This window comes from Muscardinus avellanarius (assembly GCF_963383645.1).
Source record: "Muscardinus avellanarius genome assembly, chromosome: 17".
NCBI lineage: Eukaryota > Metazoa > Chordata > Mammalia > Rodentia > Gliridae > Muscardinus > Muscardinus avellanarius.
Window position 1 is genome coordinate 50,408,764 of NC_137803.1, and position 17,788 is coordinate 50,426,551.

Genomic DNA, 17,788 nt, shown 5'->3' on the forward strand with positions numbered 1-17,788 from the left:
GTTTCCCAAAAAAAAAAAAAAAAAGGCCTGGGAGTGAAGCCCGGAGGTAGAAGGGCTTCCAGGAACCCCAGTTCCACCAAATAAATAAATAAATAAATAATAATAATCATGACGCCCTTAAAACTTGCTGTAAACCCCTTCTACTCACACAACAAATGCGTATATGTATTTAGGCGTCCCGATCGGAAAATTGCCAGTACACTGAAGAAAAGAATGAAGGTGGTGTTTAGATGCTAACATGGAGTTGTGAACGCACACACACCCAGCCACTTCCTGGTGGCGGTAGTTTCTTTAAATCTGGGCTTAATTTAGAATACTGACCATGTGCCGTAGAGCAGCCCGGCCAGAATGCTCCTTTGCCTCTGGCAGCGTGACATTAAATTCACACTAGTTAAGCCAACTTAAATTGAGCCTCCTTGAACCTTCCTAAATAAAACTAGTGGCCTTAATTACAATCAGGCAATTTAAAGGTTATGCAGCTCTAACTAGTAGTGCAGTATATCACTTTAATAATGCACAGGAAAATTTCTCTAAGGGGTGGCATCGTTTGATTAGAAGAATTCAAGTTTCACACAGCACATTTTCAATAAACAGTTTTTCGAAATCTTACTGCATTTATGGCACCATTACCTTTTTTGTTCTCAAGGCCAAGTTTCTAAGGTCACGACAATAGAACAATAAAAATGTGACTCATTTGCAAATAACATGCAGTATTGCGATTTTCTCTTTGCTGCTTCCTTCCCTTAGCCTTGCCACCAAGTGAAAAGAGCAGGATAAACTCTTTGGGAATCAGAGATTCTGGTCCCCCTTCCACCCCCATGTGTCTTTACAGATATGACTTCTGCTTTTGGGGCAATTCAGATTATAGATACCATCATTTAAGAGAAAAGCTGTCATTTTTGCAGTGCACAATCAATCATACAGTTTCTTAGTAGGATAATTAGCTTTGAGAAAGCCCACCTAGCTTCTTGCCCTAAACCGTGCTTGTCAAGGTCCATAACATTTGCAGAAGCTATTGATCTCACTCCATTTCTTTTGTGTGTTTGATTTGTTTTGTTTTGTTTCTTTCTCTTTTTTTAATCATCGGCAGTAGCAGTCTGTACTTTCTAGCAAGGATTAACAGCTTTTCAGTGTTTGGAGAATCTTTCTTTTAGATAACTAGTGGCTTTATGCCAAGCACGAGAAGATTTTAAAAACTAGAAAAGGGAAAAGAAAAGGCCCTGACTCTTGCCATACACTCAGCACAGCAACACAAAACATGCCTGATGAACACTGTGTCCAGCACATGGCTGTGTGGCCAACCTACTGCTGTGTGAAATTAATATTGACTATTGCGCTCTCTCGGTTCTCAAAGATGTTTTCCCAATAGATCTAACTTTAAGGCAGGTTACATTTAGTGTATGCTGCATGAACTATCCCCTTTCTATTTTACCAATTTGTTCTTTTTTTTTCCTGTACAGTATTCGAAGGTAAATATACCTGTTCTTCTACCAGTGCCGAAAGTCCCAGATGTGAGGGCATTAATAGTAGGTATTCGATATCAAACAAGAGATATTTTAAGCAAAGAGTCTAATAAATGCATATATCTGTTTTATCAGTTAACTAGTTAAAAGATTGGAACTTCGGGATAAAAGAATACTGTTAAGAAGGGTTTTGCTTTTTTCTTTGTTATGGGGGAGTTCTTTCTCCAAAGTACACCCCCAGCCATATTTCATTTTTATTATGAAACAGGGCCCCACTAAGTTGTTGAGGGTCTCACTAAATTGCTAAGGCTAGTCCCAAACCTATGATCCTCCTGTCTTAGCCTCTCAAGTACTAAGATTACAAGTGTGTCCCACCATGCCTGGCTAAGAAAAAAGTTTTTATGAGTCATGGATAGATGATATTTCTGAGTTGGGGCAAATAAAGGCATTTATCCCATTTTTAAGGAGGTGGGGATCAGGGATTAAAGCTGGGAGCACTCTACCACTGAGCTATATCTCCAGTCCTTTTATTATTAATTTTCTAAATTTTGTGATAGGATCTTGCTAAATTGCCAAGTCTGGCCTTGAACTTGTGATCCTTTTGCCTCAGCATCCCTCACGGTTGGTATACAAGTGTACACCACCACGCTCAATTTATGCCTTCTTTAATATAGTACTTTATTCGCATTTCAGGTACAATGTTCATTTTTCCTCTTGAAATAAGGATAAGTTTTTTGTTTGGTTGGTTGGTTGGTTTTTGCTGGTACTGAGATTCCTGGAAACCCTTCTACCTTCGGGCTACACTCCCAATATTTTTTATTTGGAAACAGGGTCTCTTAAACCAGTGAGGCTGGCTTCGAACCTGCGTGATCCTCTTGTCTCTGCCTCCCAAGCACAGGGATAACCAAGCGTGCGCCACCATGCCCGGCTGAAATAAGGATAAGTTTTTGCTTGCAAAAGATAAACTGGCCAATTAGACAGCAACGTTGTTAATACTTCATTTGCTAGGGCATTCTAATCTTATTTCAGGAAATAATGAAGCCAAGCAGCGTAAGGTAAATTTGACTAGTGTTATATGCATAGGGTTTAATGCACAAAGGAATGAAGCAAACTTTAGAAACTCAACTGACAAAACAGTAAATAGAATTTTTGGTGTTAGTCTGGGCATTTTCTTCTAACAATATCAAATAGAAGACTAACTATATATCTCCCAAAATTTCAGTAAATATTTATTGAGTCCCAGCTATGAGCCATGTTTTATTCTGGGCACTTGGCATGAGCAAAACAAATACCCTTCCCCTCCTGGAACTCGCGTGATAGCAGATAACCCCTAACTTAGTTCTTGCTGCTCTCTTGGTATAAAAATATTCTGGGCCGCCACTTCCTACTCTGTAATAGACATGGCAAAGTGAAATTCACTCCTGAATTGGAAAGATACCACTGACCATCACGTAGTACATCTAACCTGTTATGCAGACTGCAAGTCATTGTTTTATACTTGCCTTTGAATGCTCCCAAACTTTTGTTTAAGGCAGAGAACAAATCCGCACTAAAAGCCAAGAGGTGAAACACTTTTTGCAAGAAAAAGGTTTTTTTTTTTCTTGTATTCAAGTTAAATTCTTTTCAGGGACACTGGATCCCTTTTGGTGGTACACAGCGATATGGACTAAAAGTAAAGCTTTATATAACCAGCGTGTGTGTGTGTGTGTGTGTGTGTGTGTGTGTGTGTGTGTGAACCCAGAGGTGTTCTACCTCCAAGCTTATACCCCCAGCCCTATTTTATTTTTTATTTAGAAACAGGTTCTCACTTAGTTGCTGAGAGCCTTCTTAAGTTGCTGAGGCTGGCTTCAAACCTGGGATTCTCCTGTGTCAGCCTCCCAAGCACTGGGATTACAGGTGTGTAACACCAAGCCCGTCCAACAAGCTAAATTTTAAGAACAAAACATTTCAATACAGGCCTAGAGGATGTATTTCAAACTTGTTCTCAGTCTTCACTCCTACCTTTATATTTTTCAGCACTAATAATACTTTTTTTTTTATTAAGAAACATACATAGTTGCTTCTTTTCTTGGTTAAGAATGTTTTTCCTTGGGATGGGGACATTCGGTGTGGTTTCATCAGTACCTCCAAAACCTTTTATTGTCATTATTTAGTACTGGGAATTGAACTCAGGGCCTCATGCATTACAGGCAGGTGCTCTACTACTGAGCCTCATACCCAGCCTTCTTAGTTTCTATTTTATTTTGAGACACGCTCTCACTAAGTTGTCCAGGCTAGCCTCAAACGTATGATCCTCCTGCCTCAATTTTTTTAATTAAAGCATTTGAAGGTAAAATTTTTACCTTTAAAGTTGTTCCTTAGTATAGTGTGTTTTCACTGACACTTCGAATGTGGCATCCATGTGTAGATTTGGAAAGAGGAAAAGAAAGAACTAGCAGTGCCGGGGTCTTGGAGAGGTTTTGAAAGGTATCTTAGACTGTGTGCTTATCCCTGCTCTCTACCCGTGCTAGAATGTCACTGCTGATAGTCCCCACAGTTGAAGGGAAGCCACCTCTTTGGTGGGTTGTTTGTTTTATTGTTTATTGTATGAATAGCATTCCAATGTTTTTTTTTCCTCCATGAGAATATTCTAATAGGTGCTTCATGCTACTGATAATAATAGCCAAGGCATCGGATGATATTGCATCTCAGAGCATCTTAAAATCCCACTGCCTGCCTCTCCCATCCCTACCCACCTGGACCTCCTGCTAGTTTCCAAGCTGCTGATGTTTATAGGGCTCTAGGCAGCCCCTGGGCTCTTTAAAATCTGCTGGGTACCACACAGCCTACCCCAGTTGAATCATTTCCTGCTTTAGCCCTGCTGATAATGAGAAGTTCAAGACAGGAAATAACAGTGTCAGTATCAGTGGCTTTGCTTATGAAGTCCAAAAGCATTTTAGCCTTTAAACCAGTAACCCCCCCCCCAAAAAAAAATGCAGTCACCAAGTTAAAAATGGATACTTGCACCTTGTAAATTTCCTTGAAGTACAGTTGGGGCTGAGACATGGGCATGTGTTATCATTTGACTTTTCTTGAGATGCCCAAGCATGAAGCACTCTGTGCCCGGTGCTCTCCCACTGACATTCCCAGAGCCCTTTCTTTCTTGTTCTCATGCTCCTGTGCTTGTGTCTCCTGCTCCTCTCTCAGGTGGCATAGACTCCTGACCATAGCAGACATTCCCATCTTGCCAGCAAAACCTCCAAGAAGTGCTAGTGCCAATCTTCAGTAAACATGCATTTTCATGCTAAATTATTTGATAGAATAACAGCAGAACTTTTTAACTGGTGTGAAAAAATAGGTTCACACGATATTCAGTACCCTCCAATTCTGCCTTACTTCAGGGGCTTAATGACTAATCTACTGGCAGGCTTTGAAGCCTAAGTCATATTCTCCACTGCCAAATTAGCACCTCAGTGTGTTTATGTTACAGTTGTGAAATATGTGCAGTATATAATACAACAAATTATAGTGGCCAGAGTGCCGCAAACCTAGAAAGAATGGGATGGCTGCGTGCATGGCAAATTGCTGCACAGACTGCCTATTTTTCTACCCCTGGTTTCTAGAGTGAGCCAGCATAGCCGAGGGGTGAGTTTTGTCATGTATGGCTTTGCTTTGTTACTCCTCAGACTCCTGGCTTATAAATGTGAGCTTGGAAATTAACTCAGGGAAGAGGAGAAGCAAAGTAAAGCACAGGGGCTTGGGAATTGGTTTAGGGCATAGTTTTCTTGGATTTAAAAAAAAATGTAAGGATATAGTGGTACACATATCCGAACTGGAAAAAAATTACAACTGCAGGGCATTTGATTTCTCTGTTTGGATTCGGAGGGCAGAGTTGACTCCCACTCAGAGTAGAGCTTTTAAGTAAGGCCCCTGCCACATGATGATGTACCAGGAGCAGCAGCTTCTATCTGTGGACTTTAGCCTATAGATTTATGTAGTGGAAGAGGCTGGAGGACCCTTCTGGCCAGTCTCGAGGGTAAATGAGAGAAGGAGTTCTACTTATAAACTGTTACAAATTGGTCCTCAGTAATGACTGTAGTGTTGATCAGACGATATAAGAAGGTCCCCAGTGATCCCCAAGATAACAGCTGCATATAAGTCAACCACTGAACATTTGCTTGGAGCTGCTCTAGATTTTTGTTTTTATTGAAAGAAAAGGAGTATAAACGTGGAACACACAGTCTGGAGGCTGCTGAAAGGCTATCTCTTGTCTAAAGCTGATATTGAAATGTCAGCGTCTTGTGTTAAACTCGCAACGGCCAGTTGGAGCTCGGAACGTGAATTGTGCTTTAGCGTCCAAATGGTAACCATCATTTCTTCTGTTATCAGCTGATTAATAGCTGCACAGGTCCAGATTTTATATATTGGAGAGAGAAAAATTCCTGCTCACCTTTGAATTAGCTTTTAGACAACCAGATTGTTCCTTAGAGTGTGAAGTTTGTCAATGATTATCACGTTCCCCACTAATGCAGTTGAGCTTTACTCCAATTATGTATGCAGACTCTCTTCTCTGCAATGTTTAATATTGAAGTAAATATTTACACGAGCATCAGTCTCTTTTAGGTCGACTTGATTTCTGTTTACATTTATGTTCACACTTAAATGAGGATTAACAAATGGAAATAATTATTTTAGCTGAAATTTCTATACATGTGACACTATTTCTGGATTATGTTCAAACCCTCTTTGGTCATGCCTTACTGTGGATGACCAGGACAGGAAGCTTCTAGCCTCCAGAGTATCCTCAAGGGTGACAGTGCCGCTCTGACATTGGACACACACCACTGGCAACACGCACACGCACCAATATGACCAATATGGAGGAGGGAGGGAGTGTCTGTGTGTTCTGCGAGGATGCAGTCTTGTACTAAAAGCCCCACAGTCTGTTCATCAAGCCAATCTGCATGCTGATGGTTCTTTCTCACTTTCTTTGTGCTAGTTTCTGTTTTCACGTGTATTTGGCTAGAATACTTTTTAAATCTAATATGTAAAACTGGAGCTTTTCCATACTCAGTAATATTGTTCAATTCTTAGATAACATTTTTGCTATCAAAATTTCAGTATTATAATCAATCTTTACTAGTAGTGCATAGAAATGTTTGGGTTTCCTTTTCTATCACTCTTTTAATTTTAAAATAACCCACAAAGGCAAATCACCTTATCAAAGAAAATCTGGAGAATATGAGAAAGAAAAATCTAGAAGTTTCATATGAAAACCTCATCTATAACTCTTCATTAAAAAAAGGACTGTACTAGCCTATTATATCCTTAATGAAATATTGTAATGGTTATTAAATCAATTGACTCTGAATCTCTTTTTAATAAATGAATCAGACTGTATTATCCAATTACTGTCAGACACTACCTTTCCAGAGAGTGATATGGTTATTTTGATTCAATTTTTTAAGCTTTTTGGCAGCTTTCAGGAGAAGCAAGAGGGAAGCAAACTCATTGCCCATTGTAGCTTTGGGGGCAACACCTGGAGCCCAAACCTTAGGTTCACCTGTAATTGGAGGTGTCAATAGTGTCTCCTCATGAGCACTGGCTTTTGAAAGGAACGTCGGCTTGAAAAGGAAATGAAGTTTAACTCAGCTCATGAAGCATTTTTAGAAATTCTTTGAAAATGAAGATGCTGCTGTTAGACACACAATATAAATATAAACTGCAGGAGAGCAGGGTTAAACCGAGACTCCAAATAAAGGTACACTTTTGAAATTCGTATTATAAGTAAGTTTTATTAGTTTTTTTTTTTTTTTTTTTTTTTTTTTTGGTGGTACTGGGGTTCCTGGAAACCCTTCTACCTCCAGGCTACACTCCCAGACCTATTTGTTTATATGTTTTTATTTGGAAACAGGGTCTCTTAAGCCAGCACGGCTGCACGATCCTCCTGTCTCCGCCTCCCAAGCGCGAGGATTACAAGCGTGCACCACCACGCCTGGCGCAAGTTTTATCAGTTTTGATTACTACCTACGCCCCTCCTTCTTCAACTGAAAAAATGTGCATTATTTAACCAGTTTCTGAACGTTTTTGGCCCCCATCTCTCTTACTCATTTAGCATTTGGACCCTACAGTAAGAGCAAGTGTGAGGACAGGGAAAGGGATTGTGGAAGGCAGCGAAGGCAGAGAAGCAAGCAGGTGGCCATGTTTACCGTCTACCTTAGGGATTCCTGCCTCACTGACCTTACCATTTGTTGGGTAACAGTTGAGACATATATCTCTCCAACCCTAATAACTTGAACATCTACTAACTGGAAAAGACCTCACTGTGTAACTTTCCAAAAAAAGAGAAGGTGGAAATTTTAAATATTACAATGTACTTTATCTATAAAAAAAAAAGTTTGGAAAACTGTAGATGTAATTGTTCTCACTTGGTGCCTCCACAAATAAAGGATGGAATGCATGGTAAATAAGGCAGCACTAATAATTCAAAAATACCTTTAAGATTGTGTGTCACCTTTCTGTGAATCACTTGACTAAATTTGGATTATTTAACATTTTGAGTTGTAACATCTTTTTGCTTTGGATAGAAAATAAATAAAATATTGATGGGGACATTTGGCTTGTATTCATAGATATATATCTTATTCATTTCTTCTTGTTATTTTTTCGAACAAAATACTCATAATCAAGAAGGACAATATCACATCCTAATTTGCATAATTATCTTTATCTTTATGTATATATAAGTCAATCCATATCCCTAAGTAAAAGACCTAACGGGTATGTGATATATATATATATATATATATATATATATATATATTACACATATACATATATATATATATAATTTCATAACTGTTACAGTTTAAGAACTCTGGGGCAAATATATACCAGCTCACTCTCACTGGCCACATCTTGGTTCTTATGCAAAACAGATATGATTTTTATTAATTAACAATTTTATTAATAACAATTTTTATTATTGTAAGTGTACATTTTAGCCAGGTGTGGTAGTGCATGCCTGTAATCCTAGTACTTGGATTACAGTACAAGTAGGCTGAGAAGGAGGATTGCAGGTTCCAGGACAGCCTCATCAATTTAACCAAACTCTCAGCAACCTAGCCAAGACTCTGTTTCAAAACAAAAAATTAAAAGTAGGGCTGGGAAAAAAGGAGGGGAAGGGGAAGGGAATAAAGGAAAGAAAGTAAGGTGTGTATCTTATAGGATATAGTATAAGAATAAAACAAATTTAAAATGATATTAAAACTCTTTTGGTGGAACTGGGGGTGGAACCCAGAGGCTTTCTACTTCTGGGCTACACTTCCAGACCTATTTTTTATACTTTATTTGGAAACAAGGTCTCACTAAGTAGCTGAGGCTGGCTTCGAACCTGTGCGATCCTCCTGTTTCAGCCTCCCAAGCGTGGGGATTACACGCGTGCGCCACCATGCCCAGCCCAACTCTTATTTACCTTCTTACTATTCAAAATGAATGTATATAGCATGGAGGAGCCAAAAAACTTCTAAATATATTCCTGATGATTAACTTGCTGATCCAGTCAGTACAATAAATACAGTTTCTTGTATTTCTTAATGACTAAAATTTAGAAAATTTTTGGTGACTTTGGGATTTAAGAGAGAGAGAAAAAAAGAAAAGAACAGATAAAAAGGATGCTTGATCTTATATAATCCCTAAAGCTTTTTGTATAACCCCTTGTCATGTCAGTAGACACAATTAAACTTCCTCTTACATAATTATAATCAAGGAATTTACTCTGCCACCCAAATACAGAGTAGGGTTTTATCTCTTGTGAAATGTAGACAGTACTGGGTGGCTTAATTAGTGCTTTGCTTCTCCTCTTACAAATTCAAATCCTATGCTTCTAAAGGCTGATACTTGTGTGAGAAGAAAGATTAGGAATACAAATAGAGTGATTTTACTTCTAGTTAGCTAATAATAACTCACTTTGTAATTGGGCTTTTGTATTGCCAATAATATCAACTGCTGAAGGCCTTACACAGGCATGCTATCTTTGAATGGGACAAAATAACCGTGAAGTGTAGACTCATTATGTTTGCTGCCTGAATATGTCTTTCATTGCCGAGACCTGGGATATCGGACACACTTGTCCCTAGGGAATATTTTTAATTATTGCAAATAAGAGAAGGCAAAAGTATACTTGATAACCACCAAATTAAAGTACAGCCTCTTTCTCTTTCTCAGAAAGAGAAAGTAGTCTTGAGAGCATCGTGTGTATTTCTGAAGCCTATCTGTTAAGGTCCTGCACCCTGGGGCCAGTTTGCCTGGGTTTAAGTTCTGGCAGCTCCAATTATGACCTTTTGAAATTCAGAGAAAAGTTAACTAAACTCGCTGGGCCTTATTTTTTTTTTCATCTATAAAATAGAACTAATAGTATTCCTCATAGGCTTGTGGTGAAATGAAGTCTATTCACATCTGTAAGCACATGGACCACAATGTCTAAAATACAGGGAACAGTAAAGAAGTATTTCCATGTTGCTCTCACTCTTGACTTCTGTTTCTTACAACTGCAGATGGAGATGAGTTGAGATTATCCTTGGGTATTAAACCTTACAAACACAGAGGAAAAGGGTAACATAAAAGTAGTGATTTCTGTCTCTAATGGAAACTCTTCACTATATACCGCAACTTTTAGGTCATCAAAATATATTTCTGCCATCTTGTTGCTATCAAAGAAAAAGTCCAGGTCTAGACAAAAGCATTCTAGATCTCATAGAATGCTTTGGGAAGGATAGACAAGGTGAATATGGGAGCCAACCCAAACTGTCTTACAAAGAAAAGGGACAGTGAACTGGGAAGATACGAGAGACTAAAGGCCTTAATAATACTTTAGATCATTCAGAAAATCATATAACTAGAAAAAGAAATTCTATGACAATGGGAATACCACTGAAAACCTGATGGTTAGGATAAAAGCTTCTAGAACCTTCTAGATAAACTAGAGGAGAGACACTGAGGAAAAAGCTATCCACTTTTGTATTTGACCCTTGTTTATGACCTTGGAAATACAGAATTCATAAAATCATCATTAAACGAGGTACCTTGTTATTGATAAACAAATTATATTTTCAAAGTATAACAAAACACATAAGAGCTAAGGTAAAATCTGACTTCTGATTGTTTTTGAGTTTCAAACTCCAGAAATGTTTTAAATGGATAAAAACTCATAACTAATGCGAATTAACCAGAAACCATATCTACTGCGACATATTAGGTGCTAGAAACAGTTTAATGCACGCGGTTATAGCGAATTCCTTGGAGGTCTGATGGGCTGCACCTTCTGTCCCCGCATGCTTCTTCACAGATGAAGGTTTGAACCACGAATGCAAGCTCTGCAGCCAGACCTTCGACTCCCCTGCCAAACTCCAGTGCCACCTGATAGAGCACAGCTTCGAAGGGATGGGCGGCACCTTCAAGTGTCCTGTCTGCTTCACAGGTAGGAAGCTTATTTCAAGAAAACTCTGGGAGTTTTATGGCCACATCATGTCTTTTCTTTGAAGTATACTGCCCACTGCTATGGCCTTTTAGAGATAGGACTTCAGTTCAATTTGGGGGGAAGATATTTGATCTCTGCTGATTAGCATTATTGATCACAGCCTACTTAAAGGCTCGGATGAGCAGGAAGGTTAGCCGTCAAGATGAGCATATGGCATTCCAAGTCCTCTCACCAGTTTGCACTTCTCCACCAGAAACCAACATCCATGTTGTGTTCAGTTTTTTTTTTTTTTTTCCTCCCAATGTTAAAAGGTTACCAGGCCTCGGCTGCCCGCACCAGGCTGCTTTTTAATGACAGGATGAGCCATGAAAGTGCAGCCGTGTTGTCAGCGTACCTCTGTGGCCTAAACCCAGAGAAACGTATAACACACTCTGCAAGAAATAAGAAAGATACTGTTAAAACACTCCCAGAGAAACAGGTTAGTCAGTCGCAAAAAATAAGAAATCAGATGCTTTCCCTAATATGTGAAAGCTAGAAAGAAATGGGTAACGGGAGAAACTCTGGATGAAAAAGGAGATTCTATAGAGGAGTAAATAAGGCGACCTAACTGAGGGGATGGGAGGGGGGAAGAGGGAAATTCTCTAAAGCACATGATGTACTTAAACATATCAAAGTCAATCACTAAGCCAAGCATGGGAAGGAGGGAGGGGGAGGGAACGGGGTGGGAACCGGGTAAGGGCTAACTGGGTGATGTGCGCATGTATGTCTCCACCATCTTTTATCCTATTAAGATGCATGACTACGAGGCACCAATAAAAACAATTTAAAAAAAAGAACCCAGGGCCAAAATCAAAACAATAAATAAAATAAACAAAAAAGAAGAAACATTTACATCCTATAGAAATGGATTTTTAAAGTTGGTATACATTTATGCTTTTAAGAACCTTTTATTAAATGTTATAGCTTATAACATGTATAGTTTTCAGCAAAAAAGAAAACGTGAATCATAATTTATCCCTTGAAGCCATTGAGAGTTTAAATATGATCACACATATTTCTGGTAGGGCCCCAACAATGGCAGAGTTCTTTTGGAAAACCCTTGGTGATTATTTTGCATGCACCTTGAACTCAGAGGCCAACCCCTCAAGGCTATTTTTTCTTCATATTTATTAGGGTCAGATAGAAGAAATACATATCTAGATATAAATATATATGTATAGAGACAGAGACAGAGAGAAAGATATCTTAAACTTCTTTATTTGCAGAGCAAAATTCTAAGCACTGATGAACTCCACTTCTCTCAGCCTGTGTTTTTCTGTGGTGTGATTATTTGGAGAGGGGCCGTTCATTGCAGTGCCTGAGAATGTCTCAGCCTGTGGATTTCTGTGGTGTGATAATTTGGAGAATGTCTGTAGACCTGCCTTCAACTGTTGCCTGTTTGACTCCTTCATTCAGTAATTCCAACAACCACTCTCCATCCTTCTTTTGGAATTCTTTTTTTATTCTTCCATGTTTTTTATTTTTAAAATATATGATTGTGTTTTCACCACCAGTATATATATCTTAAAGGATTCAAGGAGTCAAGAGTCTGGGTTCCTTCCAGAAACTCCTAATAAGTCCCCATCAAGAGAAACAGGGTCATGGTCTCCTCACAATTAAGACCACTAATAAGTTATTTCATGTTGTAGCCAGAAGCATCATAAGATGTATTATATTAGAAGGAGATTAGTTGCAAATCTCTATAAGAGCCCCATTTCTTTTTGTCAAGGTGGGTAAAGAGACAAAAACATATCCGTGTTGAACAGTCTGCATTTTCTGTACAGACCTGAATTGTTTCAGTGTGTCTTGAACTAATTTAGAAATAACAATTAAAAAAAAATACTTCCAATATAAAGCATGTTAGGTGGGAAGAGAAATCTGAGCAGTTTTTTAAGGTAATGAGAAATGTGATTAAAATGTATGACTCACAAGAACAATATTCTAATATTTTAGGTTGGCTGGCAATTAGAATAATTTTAATGATTAGAGTGGAGCCGAAGTCAAATGCCAACATCTTTAATAAATCCTTTCCCTGCCTATACAGATTAATATTGTAGATGCAAACTTTTTTAGGTCACAGTGCACCAGGCATCCATCAGAAGTCAGTTCTGCCAACCCAAACACCGCCTCTGGCATATACAATTTAATTATTAATAGTATGTCTCCTAGGTAAACTGTTACACAGTCTTAGGGCCTTGTTTTGTAGTCATTAAAATTGAACATGTTTATATTATTGAAACCCTTGCATTCAGTGTGTAGGCTGAGTTGATCTTAAAGTATCCAAAGAGAATTTACCTGCCGTTCTATTGCACATTTATAGACAGTGCCCCAGAGTAGCTGTGGGATATAATTTTTAGCATTAGCACATTTAAATAGAGAACTGCTTGCTAGCTATAACTTTAGGCAAATACAATAAACAGGGTTTTGGCATCTATGATTTCTTAACCTGTGGGTTGCTGAGAAATAGGAGTCATTTCTTTTGAGACAGAGCTGTGCATTTGACAATTTTCAGCTTTAAAATTTAAAAGATTTATGGGGAGCAGGGCCTCCATAAACCATTACTTTGGAGTTGTTTGGGTTGAACTAGGTGCTTGGTAGAGTGCATCTTAACAAAAGCCAGAGACCCGACCATGAGCAAATGTGACTCTGTTCTCCCCCAGTGCTGGGCAGTCCGTCTCGCCCAGGAGCCCTACCTCAAAGCCTGCCCTGTCTGTTCATGGGGAGTCAAATAACCAAAGTAACCCAAATTCACCATCCTTTTTTCATTTCAGTGTTTGTCCAAGCTAATAAGTTGCAGCAACATATTTTCTCTGCCCATGGACAAGAAGACAAGATCTATGACTGTACACAATGTCCACAGAAGTTTTTCTTCCAAACAGAGCTGCAGGTAATGTCCTCATGGGGAGCTGGGCTTGAACCCAGTGGCTGTGCTCAAGGGAGGCGAGTGCATTTTAAATGTGGATTCATAGCATCATTCACCCTGGGCCACCATGGTGCTTTGTGTGTTTGGGGGCAAAAGGAAAATTAAAGACCAGATTAATAGACACCAAAGTAATTTTGCCTCTGGCTGCTGTCAATCATAAAAAGAACTCGAACAGACCTATAATTGGACCTTCTGACCCAGTGTGAGAGACATAGGGGTCAGGTTTATTGGACTGAGGATCATTCACCTGGCCTGTCATGGCTCATTCTCCCCAGTCCTGTTTTATTCATGCTCTGTTCCCACTGGGCTCCAGGCTGGATGGATGTCCAGGTTATTACCATCCTGAAGGGTCTAACATTGGGAGAAGGAAAAAACTGAACTCTTGTGTAGTCTATATTTCTTCCAGTATATATTTCTTAATGAAACAGAAAATATTACTAACACAACAGCCTTAAAGTTGAAAAATTTTGTACCCAAAAGTGTTGGCTTTATCCTTGAGTATCACACTTACTAGATGTGTGATTGACCTTGGTTCATAGCTTCTCTGAACCTCAGATATGAAGAAAAAATTAACAGACTTCACACTTACTTGGCTCTTGAAAGGTGAAAATGAAATACTGAGTATGAATGTAAGGTATATGCTATAAACACTAATATTAGGTTATTTTATTATTTTTAGCAATAGACCGATATTTTACAATGTAAGAGACCTGGATCCTATTCCAGAAATGGCATTTATCATAAAAGAAAAGCAAACTTATCTCTCTTCATCTGGAAAATGGATATGATATCTTATCCCCGTTTTTGATCCTGATGAAATAAAATGAGTAACATACTTTTTCTTAAATCTCATTGGTTCTTATGAAGGAAAATGGAGTTGAACTTAAAATTATTTTATTATGGCTACTATTATTAACAATAAAATTATTTAGCCAAACGTGTAAGGTAGGTACAATTGATTTTTTATCATTGAAGTCCCATGGTAACTAAAATAACATCTGACCTGGTTGCCTGGGAGAGGAGAACTGAGGATCTCAGAGCCTACCCACTTCTCAGTCTCCACTCAACATAGATCCTGGGGCGCCCTTATGCTTCCGTGGGCTCTGGTGAAACCAGATTTATGTGACGTATGTAACAAGATAAGGAATTTGCAGTCTGTCTTTTTGGCTTCATTCTGTAAGTGGACAAATAGCAATTTACAGAGATGAAGTAAAAGTGTATTAAAAATGGGTAAGGCCACTTAATCATTATTATATGTCAGTGGGTTAAAATTTAAGTAGCTATCTTACCTTTTATCACTTCTAAACATTCTATTCCATCACGTGTTTGCCAATTGAATATAAAAATAGGCTGTTATACTATTGTTTATAAAGATATATTACTAAAATCCAATTTTTTGTTTGGAAAAATAATGTATGCTTGCTTTCACTATAGTTGTCAAAGACTGAGTTACTTCAAGTTTAGTTTTATGAATCTCTAAAAGATTTGGTCAGTACAGCTTATGATACTATTGCTTGATATGAAAACCATGAAGCAAAATGAAGTAATAGTTTAAAATAAAAATTATAGAAATTATGCAGGAATTTACAGCTATCTAATATTCTTGAAAAAAATATGGGTGCAACAAACTTCCACTTTTGCACTGTTCTGGTAGAGTCTAACCTGCTTTCATCTTCAACATCTTTCATTAGATGAACTTATATCATGACAGGGTGGCCTCTGACCAACTGTAGGTAAAATCAAGAAATTAAACACATCCTTCAGGACTCCAGTTTTCTTTTATGATTTATTTTAGGGTTGCATGGAACATACAAGATTCATTCTCTTTTACAATTAATGTAGACCAGTGATTCTCAAACTCTTTGGTCTCAGGAGGCCTTTGCATTCTCAGAAATGACTAAGGATCACAAAAGGCTTCAGTTTATGTGAGTTACTATCTATTGATATTTTCCATCATGGAAATCAACATGAAGAAATGTGTTAAACACAGGATACAGCACACGATGTCTTAATTGCTAGGCAGACTTTGTTAGCACACGTTATGTAGCCTCCTGAAAATTGTTGATATATTCATGGGGTAATAAGGGAAAATAATGTATAATATTACTATGGAAATAGTTTTGACCCGCCAGACTCCCTAAAGTGTCTAAGAAACCACGGAGGTCCCAGGGGCCCACTTTGAGAGCCACTGATAAAGAAATTTTAGGATAGAATACAAAACTCCTTTGGAGTCTTTGTGACCTTACCAAATCAAGCATCTCTTCAAACATTTTGACTCATTTGTTCAAATTGTGATCTGGGTCAAAACAGAGCGATGAGCATTATTTTGATAGTCCCACACTAGGAATCTTATATATTTGGTCTTGATAGCAATACTCAGGCTTAATGTGCACATCATTACTTAGATAAGGACAGTGCTGTGGTTAGTATATGATAATTGTTATGAATCTGAGATGAAGTATTGACTTAGTAGTCCACAATTCACAAAGCTCTAATCCACAGTCTTGGAATGATCTGTGTAGGCCTGTTTCCCAAAGAAACCTATAATAGCAGTGGCTTTAGTTTCTTTCAACATATTGAAAAAAATGGATCAGAAATTTACTTTTTCTAGTTTTGAGAATGTTTTTGTGTTTATGTTTAAGCCTAAGGGCAGGGCTCATGGTTCTGTGCATTTGCTTTCACTGCCCAAATTACCAGAGAATATTGAATTTATGTAATTTCAAAATAGTGCTTTCTTTTCTATCCTGTATAGAAAGTGGGAATGGAAAGTATACAAAAATATGATACAGTTTTGTTAATTGTTAGGATGAGAAGAAAAATCAAGTAAAATTAAGGTGGTGATAAAAAGTAATACAGTAGAAAAATAAAGGCATTTTATCAGCCCACTGCAATTCATATCTTGGTATGTAAAATAAATGTAAATTTTAAACCTCTTGAACTCATCTATGCTCTATGTCACATAAGTTTAAAAATAAGAACTTTTCACAGGAGCCTATAAATTGAAATGTCCAAAGACAGACATTCTATTAGAGAATTTTTTATTTTCTTCTTATATCTGGGTGAGAATATTAGACTATGTTGAGAATAAGCATTCCAGAATTACCCAGTAACATCACTATGGAGTATTTTTAAGTGACACGTGAATTAAACATGACCACAATAAGTAATACACATTTATTTCCATGATTCTAGCCAATTAAAAACAAAAGAATGTTTTTATGGGTAAAAGTAGCTATAAAATTTAAATACATATACGTATACATATATAGAAATAAAAAGGCAATGTTAATGAAAATTGCATACCACTATATTTGTATGTATACAGTATACATATATGTGTGTATGTACATACATATGAATATAGATGATAATAAATTACATTTGCTTTACATTTTCTACAAAGTGAGTACATAATTTCTTATTCTGTACTCTCCATCTTCAGAAAGTCAAGCACTATAGCACCATCCTTTAGACATCATCAGACTGTAATTATTTTTAGAGTTAGGCAAGATGAAATCTCTCTTTTTATGGAATACTCAATCTCAGACACAAGGCCACACCTTTTTCTCTGTGGAAGCTATGATCTTCAGGCAACCCCTAAACCTTGCTGACCCAAAATTCTAGATTCCTGTCCTGAGGTACAGACATACATAACGTATAATTCTCAGAGAGAGACATAATCTGTTTTGTTCAGTAGAGCCTCCCCTGACCCCCGTTACCACATGTTTGCAAGAAAACCTAATATACTTCAAAGCCACCTAGAATGCTGTCAGAAGGGGAGAGATGCTTTGGAAAAAGAGTCCATTATTTGAACCCAATGAACATTTTATTATTTTAAAAATGAATTAACATGTTCAGGATTTCACATGTTTTCCTAATAGACCAGATTTTTTTAACAGAACTTAA

At 37.8% G+C, this 17,788-nt stretch overlaps 1 protein-coding gene across 1 annotated transcript in view; it reads left to right on the forward strand.

The window, feature by feature from the left end:
- ZNF521 (zinc finger protein 521) overlaps positions 1-14,396 on the forward strand; it is a gene marked incomplete at both ends in the record, with an annotated part of 268,258 nt that extends 253,862 nt beyond the window's left edge. Inside the window, 4 exons of the mRNA XM_080714711.1 lie at positions 1,461-1,526; positions 10,789-10,920; positions 13,731-13,846; positions 14,289-14,396. Coding sequence (XP_080570837.1) covers positions 1,461-1,526; positions 10,789-10,920; positions 13,731-13,846; positions 14,289-14,396 — 422 coding nt within the window. The remainder of the gene's footprint in view (positions 1-1,460; positions 1,527-10,788; positions 10,921-13,730; positions 13,847-14,288) is intronic.
- Positions 14,397-17,788: the final 3,392 nt, after the last annotated feature.